Source organism: Mytilus trossulus, unplaced genomic scaffold (assembly GCF_036588685.1).
Source record: "Mytilus trossulus isolate FHL-02 unplaced genomic scaffold, PNRI_Mtr1.1.1.hap1 h1tg000164l___fragment_2___debris__unscaffolded, whole genome shotgun sequence".
Taxonomy (NCBI): Eukaryota; Metazoa; Mollusca; class Bivalvia; order Mytilida; family Mytilidae; genus Mytilus; species Mytilus trossulus.
In genome coordinates this window covers 1,043,075-1,061,947 of record NW_026963305.1, presented here as the reverse complement: position 1 = coordinate 1,061,947, position 18,873 = coordinate 1,043,075, and the positions used below count along the sequence as shown (strand labels likewise).

General features: G+C 32.7%; 1 protein-coding gene across 1 annotated transcript; it reads right to left on the bottom strand.

The window, feature by feature from the left end:
• Nucleotides 1–1,865: 1,865 nt before the first annotated feature.
• LOC134700600 (uncharacterized) lies at nucleotides 1,866–15,916 on the bottom strand. The gene is made up of 5 exons (XM_063561976.1): nucleotides 15,453–15,916; nucleotides 14,062–14,211; nucleotides 7,181–7,307; nucleotides 6,145–6,333; nucleotides 1,866–2,069 (listed from the first exon to the last, which is right to left on the bottom strand). Exons 1-5 carry the CDS (start codon nucleotides 15,908–15,910, stop codon nucleotides 1,866–1,868), a joined length of 1,128 nt encoding a protein of 375 aa, XP_063418046.1. The 5' UTR covers nucleotides 15,911–15,916.
• Between the last annotated feature and the right edge of the window lie 2,957 nt (nucleotides 15,917–18,873).

The window sequence follows — 18,873 nt, the reverse complement described above, 5'->3', positions numbered from 1 at the left end:
TGAACATTTTCAAAACAGTCTTAGACAGAGAACGGTCAAACTAGAGTGTACATGATGAAATGTTTCGTCTATTTTACTTATAAAAAGTAACTGTTTTTGTTGAAAGCCTGTTTTAAAAGGTTTTACTATACAAGTATCACATACATACACTTAATATTATTAATGATCCATCTGAATTGGTTCAAGGTAAGATGACCCCTTCCAGATAGACATGTACGCAGTACACTCATATCATACACCAAATAAAGTTTCCTATAGTTTGGAGTATTTGAGAATTGGACCTTATTACAACAAGAGTACACACACTGAAATGTCTCGCCTTCTTTTCTTATCATTGATAGTATGTTGATAGCCCTAAATACAAAGATTTATTTCAACTTATCACTTCTTTTTTCCAAGAATATAAGGTCAAGTTCATATAAATTAAACAAGAAATACATGTGCACCTTACAATCATTCATTACACTAAAGATAGATGATCCTTTGGAATGCTTATAGATTATAAGAAACAAAGTTAACCAAGAAAACTAAACATTGACCAATGAACCATGAAAATGAGGCATGAAAATGAGGCCATGCCAGCCTGACATACACAGCTTAAATATAGTTGACCTATTGCTTATAGTTGAAGAAAAACAGACCAAAACACAAAAATTTTGCAAGACTGACATGTACATCATAAAATACTTCTATACTTCAAATAGTAGTATCTAGAAAACAGAAATAACCATGAAACTTAAATTTTGACCAATCAATAATGAAAATGAGGTTCAGGTCAAATGAACCCTGCCAGATAGATATGTACTCTCTACAATAATTCTACATCAAGTATATACATATTGCTTATTGTGTGTTAGTAATAGACTTGACCTTGATCACTGCATCGTGGATTGGGCTGAGATAAGGTTAAACTTGTCTGACATGCAGATAAAAAGATGATATCTATCAAATATTATTCATAATAACACATTTGAGAATGGGTAGGAGGGGTCCTGGTTCCGAAATCCCGGGCTAAAAAAGACTTGATCCCAAAATCCCAGGCTTAAAAACACAAATTCCCAAGGTCCTTAAATTCGAAAAAAAAGAATTCCTGGATCCCGAAAGGGTCAATCCCGAAATCCCAAGCTTAAAAACAGCCAATCCCGGAGTCTTGATAAAGGTCCTACCCCCCTCACATTTCACATCACAAAAAATAACCTATTTTTTCCAAGCATGTGCTGACCCATGAAAATGATTAATAAGTAAATGACAATGGATATACATGTATAAAACTGATGGCAACTTTGTATCATAAAGCATCTGTATTCAATGTTTTAAGCATCTAGGGTTTTCTATCTACTGACATATAAAGCTTTAAAAAATTTGGTGCAACTGTAGTACTGTGGATTAGAAATTCCAATGTCTGGGAGACAAAAAAAAACAAAAACTAAATTGTCTTTATACATCTTAAATAAACACTTTATTATATTTCACTTATATATGTCGATGCTCTTAAATTTTTATATGTTCTAGTCTACAAATAATAAATAATCTTTTCTCGAGGACAAAAAATGATATTTAGAACTTAGGCTTTTAAAGTGTTACTTCTGTAAAAATTAACAACATTTGATCTTCTTTTTAATCAGAGTTCATTAAAAGTTCATTCAAGCTGATGTCCTTTCTTACTATTGCCTTAAGCTGTTACAGCTAAGAGGACACTCTTCATGATTTTAATGTGTCAAAAATTTCCAGCAAGGTACAGACAGTCATATTATCCCTTCATGACTTTTAATGTTGGAAATCTCAGTAAAGTACAAACAGTCATATTATCCCTTCATGACTATTATATGTCCAAATCTCAGTCAATGTATAGAGTCATGTGACTATCATGTGATTTGATGTTGATAACATGCTAACCGTAGTAATGGCTCGTACATTTCAGATCTGTCTGCTGCTTTCAATATGTTATACGGTCTAGTGTAGAATATACAAGAGGTTTCAATAACACCAAGAACATCAAGGTCTTCTCCCTCCAATTGTTTTACAGCATCTATGTGACTTTTGCTCATGTCAAGGGCAGTAAATATAACCTACAAAATAATCATAGTCATATATAAACATCACTTTAGTAGTTACACATGAACTGAACTCTTCAGTAGTAATTACTTCATAAACATATACTCTTAATTTAGAAATAATTGCAATGTTTTTATAATTGTGAAAAATGCCGGTGATGAGTCTTGTGTAGATGAAACTAAAATCCTTGTACATTTGATAACTATTTTCACCACTGGGTCAATGCCATTGCTTGTGGACGTTTTGTCCCCGAGAGAATCACCAGACCAGTAGTTAACACATGGTGTTGACATGAATATCAATAATTTGGTCAAATTTCCTGTTTACAAATATTTGAATTTTTCGAAAAACTAAGGATTTTCTTATCCCAGACATAGATTACCTTAGCCGTATTTGGCACAACTTTTTGGAATATTGGATGCACAATGCTCTTTATAACTTTGTACATGTACTTGTATATATAAATATTTTGATGAGCGTCACTGATGAGTCTTTGGTAGAGGAAACGCACTTCTGGCGTACTAATTTAAAATCCAGGTACCTTTGATAACTATTATAAGGCCACACCAATTTGATTCCTTGTTCGGACACGCCTACAACTATTTTTTTCAAAACAGAATTTTTTTATTTTTTTTAAATTCCCGCTTCCCGCATCCAGAAATGTTATCTTGTCAATTTCCCGCACCTGTTTTTTTTTTTTATATTCTAAAAAGATATCAACATGTATTTTTAAAATCACAGTCTAACCTGTATATAATGATTTTAAACATAAAAGCACACCATCACACTGTGTAAATATCTGTGAGAATATTTGTTTTAGCATGAAACCTATTTATCTAAAGCAGGAGTGCTCCGATATAAATTTAGAACAGCGGAAATACCTTTGAAGAACAAAAAAATGGTTTCTTTCCCCCTTACTTATATTCCCTGTCAACAAATGTTCGTTGTTAGAATAAAGTACAAAGAACTTCTAAAGGAATTGCCTTCAACTGCAATTATATTGTATGCTGGCGAAACAAAACTATCCAAAGCCGCTGCATGTTTATGCACCTGTCCTGATTGATTCAGGGGCCCAGGGGCTGATCCAGGATTTCAGATTAGGGGGGCGCAATGTTTATTTTCAAAAAATTTTGAGGTTATTTTTTATGAAATATTCTTCTAAAGAGGTGCAATGGGGTTCGGACTATTGTGAGGTACAGTCAGCAAGAAATTAAAGTTTCAAGTAATAACCACCTAAATACAACCTGACAACACTCTACAATCACTAATGTCATGGACGGACAGATGTAAAACAATATGATGTTCCTGTTTCGCGAAAAAAAACCTCTCAGTTATGATGGAAAGGTCTCCTACAAACTTGAAAAATCTTCAACAATCTCCTAACACCAATAACTTACGCACTACATGTAAGAGATCCATTCTGCATATCTATGACAGAGTTTATAAAGCAGACAAACAGAAACATTACAAAAATAAGAAGCCCTTGTTTGCAGATCGTCAATGTGTCTTATCCATTCAACATGGTTTCAATTATGTGAAATGAAACCGGTTAACTTAAGAATTACTTTAACCCTCCATAACACGATCCTCGGCAAACTTGGTTAGGACGATGGAAATGTAAAGAGTTGACAGATAGACGGCGGATCGACGGAAGCAAAGTGAGACAAGACAGATCACATCAGCTCACGTGACCAATACTAGATACTAGAATTAGATTTTGCAAACGAAAATTTCCACTTTTCGCGGTGATTTTCAATTGTCCTGTCATAATATGTTTTTACATTTTGGATTTTCGGAGGTCTTCCCAGACTTTATATATATACTGTGTTCGCCATAAACCACTATAATCAGAATGAGATGCATGTACGAAGTTATTTATTATGTTGTGGGGATCCCGGCCATTCATGTTATACGGTATACATAATTCGGCACTTCGATTATCAAAGAAATTGATCATAAAAACGGCAAATACAATGTTACAATTTTTTGTACTTTAACTGCTAAAACATTTTTTTTTTAATTTTTCAGTCAGACACCTTCCTTTGAAGTATATAATATTTATAGAACTTGAATAAATCGTAGATCAGTTGATTAGTAAACACGTTGATTGATCATTTCTGTTAATACTAAGTTACTTAGTATAGAAAGTCCCTGGGTATACCACGTGGGGTATACGGACTGTTTTATATACTTTGAATGTTAAGAAGGAATGGTCTCTTCTGATACTGAAACAAGTTGAAGACAACCCAGACTTTGCAAATTTTAGGGGGGGCGCACGCCCGCCACGCCCCCGCCTAAATCCGCCCCTGGGGCCTGTCGTTCAGCATCGTTTGTTGATGTTGTTCATTGGTATTTTCCCATTCGGATATATAAATTAGATCGTTGGTTTTCCTGTTCGAATTGTGTATGCTAATAATTTTGGGGTCCTTTTTAGCTTATTGTTTGGTCTGTATCAAAGCCCTGTGTAAAAGGCTGTACTTTGACCTGTGTTTGCTATTATCAGGTTGAGAACAACCCACCCTAAGACAAGGGGTCATTTTACTGATGTAGAAAAGAAAATAGAAATACCAACATGACCAAGGATTTGTTTAGTTCTTATATACAAAACCTTTCAAAACTTAGAATTTTGTACTCAAAAAGAGGAGAGTTACATCATATTTTAAACAACTTTTTCTAAAAGAGGGATCCACTTATTTTGAATAATTATTAAACTGTTAAAAAATTTAAAGTAAATCTGTTAACATGGTTAAAGTGCAGGAATATTACAAAAATTCTTGGACCTGTTATGACTATTTAATACCAGATAGATATATAGTTCTTTGAGAAAATATGAGCCCTAATGTACAAACAAATATGTTATAACTTATATTGATCCCTCATAAAACATGTAAAAGGGATAAATTTATATCATAAAGGGTTGCCCCCAAACTGAATATGACTTGGATGGAGAATTGTCTCATTGTCATACATAGACCAGATTTAATTATTTCTTGGTGAATAGGGAAACAATAAATCAGAAATTAAAGAAATGTCAAAGTACAAGTGATAAATCAAGTTTTAATATTGTCAAAACCTACTATTTTATGTTTACAAAAAAAATTATAATCGCTCGCCTCTACTTTTCAAGCTTCGCTTAAAAAATTTGCAAATTAAATATTTTTTTATTAAAATTTTCAAATTGCCTGCTCATCCCAAATCCGTAGAACAAGAAATCAAATTGGTGTGCCTAAACGCAATAATCTAAACTTGCATTTTGAAATTAGGAATGATTCATAAGAATTAAAAAACAGGATTATTTTCAATAACGCAAAAATCAAAATGACAAAATTGCAATAATTAATGTACACAATAATTTCTGAATTTACAGTAACACAATATGTGATATTTTGATTAAAATGTTACATAATATTCTTTCTTTTATAGGTGGTTATTACCATCAACAAAGATGTCCAAGGGAGATGATAGTCTCTTTTAATTCCTATATATGGACAAAAATAGGAAGGAATGTTTGTGTACCAAAAAAATATGTTTAGTTTTGGTCATCAAGAGGAAAAGATCATAGAATACTATAAATTCAGAAATACTGCGATGTTTTTATTATTCATGTTATTGCGAAAAATGCGAGTGGGTTATAATTATTTAAACTCGCATTTTAGTCATGTTAATTCAAAATGACAAAATCACTATAAGTACATGAAGTACTAGTTCACCCAATAATTTCAGTATTTCAGAATTACAGTATCCAAAAATATTGGAGTTATATACTGTTTAGAGTCTTTATTTTGAGTCTAATAACTTTTTGTCCATTTTGTCCTGTGAGTATGTCTCCAAATAATGTGTTATATTTGTAAATTACTGTGGGTACCTAATTTTGCAAGTTGAGGAAATGTTTCATTTGAATTGATATTTAATTACTGTAAATGTACTTAATTTTGTTAAAGTCTGCATATTAGTCTATAGAAAAGTTGTGCTACACATTTGAAGATTTAAACGTGTGGTTTCCCTTTTAAAATATTGAAATCCAAAAAAATTGATCACTAATAAAAATGAGTCTACAGTAATATATGTTCACTTCAGTTTTATCTTTACCTGTGTACCAACACACATTGCTCCAAAAACTAAACTTCTTCCATCTTCTTCATCTCCAGTTTTCTCAAAACATGAATCTTGTATTTCAAGCAACAGATTGGTTCCATGTTGTCCAATTATATCATATGGATATAGATCTTCTATCTTAAAGTCATGACGACTTGGTAATGCAACTTTTCTTTGTTTCACCTAAAAACATATGAACCATTGTTGTTTATCATAATTATATTGTTAATTTGAAATATATAAAGCAACCTTTTATTTATATAGGAAAAATGCAGGTTTGTACGTTAATGCTTTATGATTTAATTTTTAATTTATTATACTCATTGTTTTGATTTAAAAAGTGAATGCCATGTACATTAATAGTATATAACAAATTATCATCAACAGTGTGCACACTGAAATGTCTTGCCTGCTTTACTTACTTATCATGATTTAATTTATGTTGAAAGTTTGAAATTTGATGTATCACATAAACTTAACATTATCAATGATCCATATGCATGTTACTGAGTTTAAGGTCAGATGAACTGAGTGAGTGAGTGAGTTGGACATATACACATTTCAGTCAACAAAATTTTATATATATTGAGGAGGCTCGCGGGTATAAAAAAATCGTCAAAAATTAAACATTTGTTTTTTCATTACAAGTTCTATTTATTACGCAATTAGCTATTACATGTGTACCAATATTTATCCTATTAGTTCAACAGAAAAAAAGGACATTAACAAAAATGTATGCTGCTTTCAGAGGCAAACTGTGAGCTTAAATGAACGGTGACCCCATATTTTTTTTTATATTTCCATTAGGTATAAGATAAAGTTTAATCATAGAAAAACATAGGAAAATCCTATATTAGAAAAAAAAGTTGATTTAGACCTGCGAGCCCCCTTAAAGATATATATACAAGAAACCACATCAAACAATAATACCATAATCCTCCCGAAAAAAAGATAACGTTTACAGGAAACCACATGAACCAAATTGATGATATCCTTATCTTCCTGAGAAATAAATTATCTTACTACATACCCCTCCGACTAACATCACAGTTTTCATGTTTAGTTCAGTTATCTCGTCACTACAACACCTTAATTCTGGGTGAGAAGTAACAACAGACTTTCCAATCTTCATACTTTTATTTTTTGATTCTCCATCCCTGTAAAAATAAGATATCATTTTATTTCAATAACCAAACGACTTTTTACTTGTTTTAAAAGAACATCTTCGACTTTGTCTGTCACCGGAAAAAACTCATCAGTTATGCTTGCCTTTATAACATCCTTTACCAGAAAGAGGGGATCACCTGTATCTTTGCACTATATTAAATGTTCATCAAGCATCTTAGTGATCGTCATTGTGCAGGATAAACTAGATATAATATTCATTCTGTAGGTACTTAATCACAATTCCCTAATGGCTGCAGTGCTGGGAGAAAATTATGAGAATTCAATTTGCCGAATAATTCAAGCAATATAGCTTTATAGTTTTCCAACCACTTGCTCAACATTGGAACAGAAGTGACGACCCCCCTAAATGCACGAATGACGTTCACTAAAACCAAAGTTTTTGACTGAAATGCATCGAACTCAAAAGTTGTCTATTACCAAATATTTTTTACTAAGAACTGAATTTTTGTTTACCTTAAGGGCATACAATACAGTTTCGATTCTGTATTTAAAGTTTGCTGAAAATTTCAAAATAGGCTATTTTTTGCCTGATTAAAACTTATATGTAATAGAAAATATACCTTCATGTGTTACTTTTTGAGTTAAAAGAGGTCCAAAACTTTGTGTGTTTGCTCAAAAATTGGATTTGTCATGTTTGTGGCCGTATTTTCCCTCTCCAAAACTAGAGGCTCTAAAGAGCCTGTGTCGCTCACCTTGGTCTATGTGCATATTAAACAAAGGACACAAATGGATTCATGACAAAATTGTATTTTGGTGATGGTGATGTGTTTGAAGTTCTTACTTTACTGAACGATTTTGCTTCTTACAATTATATCTATCATGTACTTTGCCCATTAGTAACAGAGAACTATATTAGGTAAAAATTTACATAAATTTACCAAATTAATGAAAATTGTTAAAAATTGACTATAAAGGTCAATAACTCCTTAAGGGGTCAATTGACCATTTAGGTCATGTTGACTTATTTGTAGATCTTACTTTGCTGAACATTATTGCTGTTTACAGTTTAACCAAAAACGGCAAAATTTCTTTAAAAATTACCAATTGGAGGGCAGCAACCCAACAACCAGTTGTCCAATTCATCTGAAAAATTCAGGGCATATAGATATTGACTTGATTAACAATTTAACTTCTTGTCAGATTTGCTCTAGATGCTTTGGTTTCATAGTTATAAGCAAAAAACTGCATTTTACCCCTATGTTCTATTTTTAGCCATGGCGGCCATCTTGGTTGAATGGCCAGGTCATCGGACACATTTTTCAAACTAGATACCCCAAAGATGATTGTGGCCTAGTAGTTTCAGTGGAGATTTTGTAAAAGATTACTTAGATTTATGAAAAATGGTTAAAGATTGACTATAAAGGGCAATAACTCCTAAAGGGGTCAACTGACCATTTTGGTCATGTTGACTAATTTGTAGATCTAACTTTGCTGAACATTATTGCTGTTTACAATTTATCTCTATCTATAATAATATTCAAGATAATAACCAAAAACAGCAAAATTTACTCAAAATTACCAATTCAGGGGCAGCAACCCAACAACCGATTGACCGATTCATCTGAAAATTTTAGACCAAATAGATCTTGACCTGATAAACATTTTTACCCCCATGTCAGATTTCCTCAAAATGCTTTGGTTTTTGAGTTATAAGCCAAAAACCGCATTTTACCCCTATTTTCTATTTTTAGCGGTGGCGGCCATCTTGGTTGGTTGACCAGGTCACGCCACACATTTTTTAAACTAGATACCCCAAAGATGATTGTGGCGAAGTTTGGATTAATTTGGCCAAGTAGTTTCAGAGGAGAAGATTTTTGTAAAAGATTACTTTAATTTACGAAAAATGGTTAAAAATTGACTATAAAGGGCATTCTAACATGACGTCCTTCAAACGCTTTGAGTACACACCAGTGGTAAAATATGAATATATTGCATTGGCTGTTCCGATCGTACTCCCACGTTATATGATTGTTTATGAATGAAGTACACGACGTCATAGAATGATGACGTAATAATTAAAGCATTTTACGGGAAAATACACGCTGCTGATACCGAAAATCATCACAACAAGGAAACGTTAACAAACAATGCTAAAATGTGGTATAAGCCCTTTTTTATATACATAGAAGATATACACAAAAAAATATCATTAAAATTCATCCCAATACATCTGAATATGTTATTGTAAATAGTTTGAGCATGTCACTAATTCTGTTTGCTCCGTTGTTTACGCCAACCTAAAAGTGCGTTAATTTATGGGAACAGCAAATATTTGCCTACACCTAGAGCGCTTCGATCCAAAAGAATTGCCGTATTTGTCTTATTAGAATCGAAATAATTCATGGGGGCTTGAATATATCTAGATTTTACCACGGGTTGTCCCTTTATGCCGATATTTTACCCCTCGCTATCGCTCAGGGTAAAATATTTGTCATAAAGGGCCAACCCGTGGTAAAATCACGATATATTCAAGCCCCCATGAATTATTTCTTAAATAACTCCTAAACGGGTCAACTGACCATTTTGGTCATGTTGACTTATTTGTAGATCTTGCTTTGCTGAACATTATTGCCGTTTACAGTTTATCTCTATCTATAATAATATTCAAGATAATAACCAAAAACAGCAAAATTTCCTCAAAATTACCAATTCAGGGGCAGCAACCCAACAACCGATTGACCTATTCATCTGAAAATTTATGGGCAGATAGATCTTGACCTGATAAACATTTTTATCCTGTGTCAGATTTCCTCAAAATGCTTTGGTTTTTGAGTTATAAGCCAAAAACTGCATTTTACCCCTTTGTTCTATTTTTAGACGTGGCGGCCATCTTGGTTGGTTGACCAGGTCACGCCACACATTTTTTAAACTAGATACCCCAAAGATGATTGTGGCCAAGTTTGGATTAATTTGGCCAAGTAGTTTCAGAGGAGAAGATTTTTGTAAAAGATTACTTTAATTAACGAAAAATGGTTAAAAATTGACTATAAAGGGCAATAACTCCTAAACGGGTCAACTGACCATTTTGGTCATGTTGACTTATTTGTAGATCTTACTTTGCTGAACATTATTGCTGTTTACAATTTATCTCTATCTATAATAATATTCAAGATAATAACCAAAAACAGCAAAATTTCCTCAAAATTACCATTTCAGGGGCAGCAACCCAACAATCGATTGACCGATTCATCTGAAAATTTCAGGGCAGATAGTTCTTGACCTGATAAACATTTTTATTCCAGTCAGATTTCCTCAAAATGCTTTGGTTTTTGAGTTATAAGCCAAAAACCGCATTTTACCCCTATTTTCTATTTTTAGCGGTGGCGGCCATCTTGGTTGGTTGACCAGGTCACGCCACACATTTTTTAAACTAGATACCCCAAAGATGATTGTGGCGAAGTTTGGATTAATTTGGCCAAGTAGTTTCAGAGGAGAAGATTTTTGTAAAAGATTACTTTAATTTACGAAAAATGGTTAAAAATTAACTATAAAGGGCAATAACTCCTAAGCGGGTCAACTGACCATTTTGGTCATGTTGACTTATTTGTAGATCTTACTTTGCTGAACATTATTGCTGTTTACAGTTTATCTCTATCTATAATAATATTCAAGATAATAACCAAAAACAGCAAAATTTACTCAAAATTACCAATTCAGGGGCAGCAACCCAACAACCGATTGACCGATTCATCTGAAAATTTTAGACCAAATAGATCTTGACCTGATAAACATTTTTACCCCCATGTCAGATTTCCTCAAAATGCTTTGGTTTTTGAGTTATAAGCCAAAAACTGCATTTTACCCCTTTGTTCTATTTTTAGACGTGGCGGCCATCTTGGTTGGTTGACCAGGTCACGCCACACATTTTTTAAACTAGATACCCCAAAGATGATTGTGGCCAAGTTTGGATTAATTTGGCCAAGTAGTTTCAGAGGAGAAGATTTTTGTAAAAGATTACTTTAATTAACGAAAAATGGTTAAAAATTGACTATAAAGGGCAATAACTCCTAAACGGGTCAACTGACCATTTTGGTCATGTTGACTTATTTGTAGATCTTACTTTGCTGAACATTATTGTTGTTTACAGTTTATCTCTAACTATAATAATATTCAAGATAATAACCAAAAACAGCAAAATTTCTTCAAAATTACCAATTCAGGGGCAGCAACCCAACAACCGATTGACCGATTCATCTGAAAATTTCAGGGCAGATAGATCTTGACCTGATAAACATTTTTACCCCCATGTCAGATTTGCTCTAAATGCTTTGGTTTTTGAGTTATAAGCCAAAAACTGCATTTTACCCCTATGTTCTATTTTTAGCTGTGGTGGCCATCTTGGTTGGTTGACCGGGTCACGCCACACATTTTTTAAACTAGATACCCCAATGATGATTGTGGCCAAGTTTGGTTTGATTTGGCCCAGTAGTTTCAGAGGAGAAGATTTTTGTAAAAGTTAACGACGACAGACGACGACGACGGACGACGGATGCCAAGTGATGAGAAAAGCTCACTTGGCCCTTCGGGCCAGGTGAGCTAAAAAGCCATTTACTTTTTTGTTTTAAAAGATAAACACAAAATGTTTTTTTGTGAAATAATTTGTAATTTCTGTATTTTATAAGTATCCTAACTATTTATGCATTTTTTATTCAGAAATAACTCATATTTATCAAATGGTCATAAATTGAGAAAAACACATATTTTTTTGCTGTATATTTATCAACATTAAAAAAATGGCACTATTTACAGTTTTATAAAATTTGGTTCACATAATCTCAATGCAAAATGAAACAAAATGTCATTCTAAAAAATAGCGGTCCATATACTCGTTTTCAAATCAAATCAGTTAGAGTGATAAAAATCAGTCGAAAAATGCATCTTTTCCCGATATGTCACAGTTTGACGTTGCAAAAAAACATTATACGTTAGCAACATCACTACCTCCCCTGTAAATGTATCGTATGCCCTTAAATCAAATGCAGTTTTATATGTAGTGATTTTAAGACTGACAATAATGTTTGTCTTTTTAAGATTTTTTTTTATAACAGTCAGGGGCATATTACTTAAACAAGTAACAATTAAAATTACCTATACAAGTAATGTTGAAAACGAGGCTAATTTAAATATAACTTATATAAGTTATTTTTCTGAATATTATTTTTATACATGTAGGTGTCCAAGAATACAGATTTTACAAGCTTTAAATAATTTTCACAGTTATCTGGTTATTTTTCCCTTGATATATAAACACTAATTCTTCAGAAACACTAATTAATTTTCCGACACACTTATCTTTCATACCACACTTCTGGGTCAAAGATTGGTCTCTTGGGACTATTAAATTATCATTTTTCTCTAAAATCTTAAAGGTAGACTGATATAAATAGATAGATACTTGTGAATTAATTAAGACCTGAAGTTATTTATAATTTGTAACCTACATCAATTACATATGTGCCTTAGATAAGTGTAATTGCTATTTTTTTCAAAAATGTTTAAAATAACTTATTCAAGTAATATTTTTGTCATTATTTTCAAAGTAACCCTTTATCTCTATACTCCTCTCAAATCTGATAAATTCTTTATTTTATGATAAAAAACTACATTTAGTCTATGTTTGTATTGAAAATTAAAATAACTCTATCATGTCTATTAAGTTATTTTATTATTTTTAAAATAAAAAATTACTTATATAAGTAATTAAAAAAAATAACTTGTTTAAGTAATGCCCCTGACTGTATAATGCCACAGACTTAAGTCTGAAAAGATCTCCAATTGTCCTAGAAAAATCTTCTGTAAAACAATTGATATATAAAATACATAAAATTGAAAATGGAAATGGGGAAAGGGTGAAAGAGCTGAAAGAGCAGAAAACAGCTAAAAACCACAAATGTGTCTTTAACACACAAAGAATATCCTGTCAAGCCTCTTTTTATCCAAACTACTGGCCTTTAAACATAAGTAAGTCAATTAATAGTTCTATACAGTACATATTCAATAAAAGACTATTATGTATATATAATATAATATGGATGCTAAAATTAGCTTACATTTTATACAAGGTTGAATACTTTTATAAGTATAGAAAGATTATAAGAGGTACCTGGTACACAGTAAAAGGTGTAGGCCAGTAAGACCCCTTTTTTACCCTTAACTATAGAATTTTTACAAAGTTGTTAAAATTGTTAACTTTTAGTTATTCATTGAAAAGTAACATGCTTTTGTTACATAAATATGGTCTGTTGTTGACAATACAATGGACATGCATCAATATCAGTTTCTTAAGTTTTCTATGTGTGTCATGTGTACTATAATTGTTTGTCTGTTCGTCCTTTTCATTTTTGGCCATGGCGTTGTCAGTTTGTTTTCGATTTGGGAGTTTGACTGTCCCTCTTGTATCTTTTGTCCCTCTTCTAGCATTATTATTTCATGCAAAAATACTGATATCTTCATGTGCTAATTTAAAGAAGTTTTTGGTCTAAAATGGAAGTTGCTGCACTTGTGTTCCTTCCTCATATTTAACATGTTTAATATATGTTGTATTTAATAATAATACAAAATATATACATGTATAAACATTGAGAGTGAAGATATATGCAGCCACTTCCATTTGAGACCAAAATTATCTAAAAAGTGAAGTAAATTCTGACTTGTGTCTGTCAAAGCTTTGAATGCATGATTCACCAGTACATGACATATCTCCTTGCATTCAGTCATACTTACATTAAGTTCAATCCACACATAACAAGGAAGTCCCTGAATAGCTGTCTGCATACCATATCATTTGAAGTTCCTTTCCGGTTTTCAAGCATAAAATAGATTAATTTTTCACCAAATCCATAGATACCATTCCATTTAATAGCTTGGAACATACTGCAAGAAAACACACACAAATACTTACAGTAATACTAGTAGATACATTTGTAAGTAAAAGAACCAAGTTCTTAGATATGCATGTCTTAAATTTAAAATTGGCATTTACATATATCAAAGATTACTGTTTATATGTTTATAGGTCATGTACAAAATGTAGGTCATGTTGGTATAATTTACAAAGCAAACTATTGGTATTTTTATATGTGTTTTGTTTCAAGTAAAATACAAGTACTGTACATGTATGTAGATGAATAGCTTGGTAGGATTTAAATTAAATCAATGAAGATTTTAAAAGTGAAAGATAATTATTTATAACACTGTTACAGCTTGTGGTAAGTTTGCATGATTGTGGTTTGGAATTATCTTCCTTTCTTTTACAAGTCTCAAATGACCTAGTCTTTGACCATCATGACACTATTCAATATTCATTTTGTCAATAAATTCACTCTGGTTTATATTTTTAGAATCCTACATGTACATTATTTTATAACAATTAAAAAAATAACTTAAAACGTGTTAAAAAGAGGATGTGGATAATTACCATTGACATGATTGAGAAAACTCCACAAGATACCAGAAATTAACAACTATATAGGTCACCGTACAGCCTTCAACAATTTGCAAAGCCCATACCACATAGTCAGCTGTAATTTGTAAAAGGACCCGAAATATTTTTTTCTTTAATATATAGCAGTTTAGGAAATAAAGCACTATTAAAAAGGTATTCAACACAAAACCTTTTGACAGGGTTCCAACTTGTGTGGTGCGAAAGTGAGAGGGGAGAATAAGAATCATGATGTACATGTGATCTATCATCATCACATGTCAATAGATAAAAATTTCTGAAAGTTTCTGACAGGGTTCACGTTCTGGATAAGGATTTTTGAAGGCGAGTCCAGGGACTCGTCATTTTTGGCCATGGTGAGTCCAACAGCAAGAAGAAGATAACTTATTGCAATGTAATGTAATATTTTAGTCTCCATAGCCTAGACTACAGCAATGAAATTCAGATTTCTTTTAAACTAAAGCTATAAAATGATGATATTTGTGTTTAACTGTGTTCAGTTTATACAAAATATTTCAATCTTGATGCATCTGTGGACTCACCAGTTTTTGGAAATGATGAGTCCAGACAGATTTTGATGAGTCCAGGACTCTTGGACTTGCCATATAAAGTGAGAACCCGTGAAATATTCAACATGTTCTTAGACATGTTAGAAAAGTGTAAATCTTATTACCCTCTTAGATAGTCTTCATCTCTTGAAATGTCATCTAGAAGGAGATGTCTAACTGTCTCAAAAGTAGCCTCTTTTGCTTTTGTAAGTGACAGTTTTATATTGTTTACATCTTCCTTAAACCGTGTTACCCTGTCAGTACCTTCATCAACTGCTTCTTGGTATTCACTTGCGTCAAAATCTAAAAAATAATCCAAAACTCTAGCAAGAGGTTGGATTTTTGAAGAATGCTTGGGTATTTTTGAATCATAACATAATGTTTTGTTCAAAAGAACTTCTAAGCCACTGACATGTTCTTTTTCGTATAAAAGTCCAAGTATGTCAAGCTCAGTTTCTTTCAAACAAGATATTTTGGGATTAATTTCTTCGATTATGCTCCCTGTCTTTCTTTTCTTGTAGCATGGCGAGGATGCATCTACTGACATGATCTGTTTGACAATATTTACAATCGGTTGTTTCATCAATTCGGAGACTCGAATGCAAGGGAAAGGAAACGAATATGAGCAGTTACCTGTTACCTAATCTGTAAGTTCCGCCTCTGTCAGGCGCACCATCAAACAGTGTAATGTCGCTTAAATATAGTAGCTCAATCTCAATGTATGTATGCATATATGTATATATTATATTATTGTTGTATTTGAAATCATTCATATGGAATCATGAGAGATTAGTGTTGTACTTACTGATTTTATTAATATTAGAGATGTTTTAGATTTTACTTCTGATAAGTGTTTTGCAAGTAAATCGTTTCAGTATAAGAGAAGTCTTTTCTTATAATATTTTTTCGATGCATTCAATCTTTCCAGGTGGCACATTAATAAGATCATGTGGTGATTGTAAACCATACTGTTCTGTTAAATCAACAGTTTTCAAAGACCAACTATCTGAATCACGGGGCATTACGGCCAATTGTCTGATAGTAAACTCACGCTCGACCGTGACCCATGGCTACTAATGTGATATCTGAAAAATAATAAGCATATGCTTATGAAGTTCAACCTCAACTGGAATTTGACCGTGAAGCAAGTAACATGAGTAAACAGCAGAAGTAGCACTGTGTGCGTTCTGGCAGATGTTGAATTTGCTTTAGGAGTTTAGAATACGGACAACCAGTACTATTTAAAGTGGACACAACAATGGAGAATTAATGTTAACCTGGGAAATGTCAAGTTTGCCTTTTCTCAAAAGACATCACAGATGCAGAGCAAAAAAACATTAATCGTAAACTCCTTCAAATTTAAATACAGTCCAACACCAAAACTACTCGGTGTAACTCTGGATGAGAAATTAAAATTTGACACCCACATCAACATAATGCAGAAAAGAACAAACAATGCGATGTATGTATAATGACTGTAATAAGAGATATAAAGCATGTACAGGGGATGGGAAAAATATCAAAAGCAAAATTACTCCAAATTTATAACAGCATGGTAAGATCTATTATGGAGTATGCTTGCCCAGTCTGGCGAATAACACATGCAGACAATATGAAAAAACTAGAAGCAGTACGTACTACAAAGAAAAGGCCTGTCATTATGCCTTGGATTACCAGGAACGTCAAGTCGAAGCCAACATGCAACCTATCGACGAAAGAATCGAGGAAATATCGGTGCGTGAATTGGCAAAAATTCAATCTAAGAACATAGTAGAACCAATAAAACAACAACTGGAACAGTATCTTTCCAACAACAATACTTATAAACAACAATAGTTACCTTTTGCTAAAGCTGTAAACCAATATTTAGACATGTTCAAAGCCACAAACTTTTGAAGGTAGATATTAAACTCATTGAACCAGAATTTACATACAAGGGCCTACTAGGAGAAAGTACCGACTCAACTGTAGTGGCATTCACTGACGGCTCTTGTCAGGGTAATCCAGGACCGTGTGTAGCGGGGGCGGTAGTATATTCCGGAAATAGCCATGGCGTAAGCTTAACGAGGTCAGTAGCTAACAGAGGATCATACTACTTGCTTAACTTGTAGCTATCCTTATGGTTCTGCAGCACTGTATAACGTCAATTAAGGACCAGTTTGCTGAGGTCAAAATATTATCAGATAGCCAGACTGCAGTAGGCATCTTGACATAGACACCATAACAGACATTAACGAAAGTATGAGAACACTCTTGAGACACGGCATACTAGCAACTTATCTTGGATCCCAGGCCATGCTAATACCGTATAGCGGGTTATTTTCGCGGGTGTAAAATTTCGCGATTTTCATTGAACAAGGTATACGAAATATTTTAGCGGTTATTATTTTGGCGGATGAAACCTTTATTAATACCGTTGCATTTACACCTTTAATTTAGCGGACTTTATTTTGGCGATTTTCTTCTATCCGCGAAAATAAGCGAAAATTTACACCCCGCGAAAATAACCCGCTATATGGTATAGCCGGGAACGAGATAGCGGACCAGTTGGTGAAAGATGCTGTAAAGGAGGCCTCATCACTAAATGCACAATATAATGTTATAACTATGTTGGATATCAGAAGTGCAGTCAAGATGTCTACAAAACTGAAATGGCAAAGCAGATCGACAATGGTGAAGACACCTATATGATCTGATACCTATAGTTGGAAAAATACTTCAACTCGACATCCCTTACACCCAAATTGGAAGAATACTATCGGAATTAAGAACAGGCGACATCATACTAAACAAATACAGAAACCAATTAGGTCAATCCCTCACACCATATTAAGAATGCGGAGAAAAAAACCCAACAGAACACTATCTGATATACTGTCCAAGATACCACCAAGAAAGAGCGGACTCAAAATGACAACTGGAATAGTTAACATCCCACTGGATATCCATTCACTACTTTCACCATCAAAGAGAGGAACACGTGAAATAACTGCACACATTATAGGGGAATATATACTTAAATCAGGGCGTTTTCAAGAACTAGCAAGTCCTGCTACCCGATCCTGCGCCTAAACTAATTTTTCGAGTATTAGCGAGAAATTACCAGGAAAAATGGGGTACAGTATGAGGAATATTTATGGCAAGCCGTTTTACTATTTATTCGAGTATTAGCGAGAAATTACCAGGAAAAATGGGGTACAGTATGAGGAATATTTATGGCAAGCCGTTTTACTATTTATTCGAATTTAAAGATATCTCCTATTATATATAAGATATCTTATATAATATATAAGATATCTTATATAATATATAAGATATCTTATATAATATATAAGATATCTCCTTTAATATATAAGATATCTTATATAATTTCATTTTTATAAGATATCTCATATATTATATAAGATATCTCCTAAAATTTATAAGATATCTCCTAAAGTTTATGAGATATCTCCTAAAGTTTATAAGATATCTTATATAGTTTATAAGATATCTTATATAGTTTATAAGATATCTTATATAGTTTATAAGATATCTGATAAACTA

What these genes read in the sequence shown, in the direction of transcription:
- LOC134700600 (XM_063561976.1), bottom strand. Translation starts at nt 15,910, where the DNA reads ATGAAACAACCGATTGTAAATATTGTCAAACAGATCATGTCAGTAGAT. An exon ending in CTGTGATGTTAGTCGGAGGG is followed by an intron (nt 6,334 to 7,180) that starts GTATGTAGTAAG and finishes ATATGTTTTTAG; the next exon opens with GTGAAACAAAGAAAAGTTGC. An exon ending in CAATGTGTGTTGGTACACAG is followed by an intron (nt 2,070 to 6,144) that starts GTAAAGATAAAA and finishes ATTATTTTGTAG; the next exon opens with GTTATATTTACTGCCCTTGA.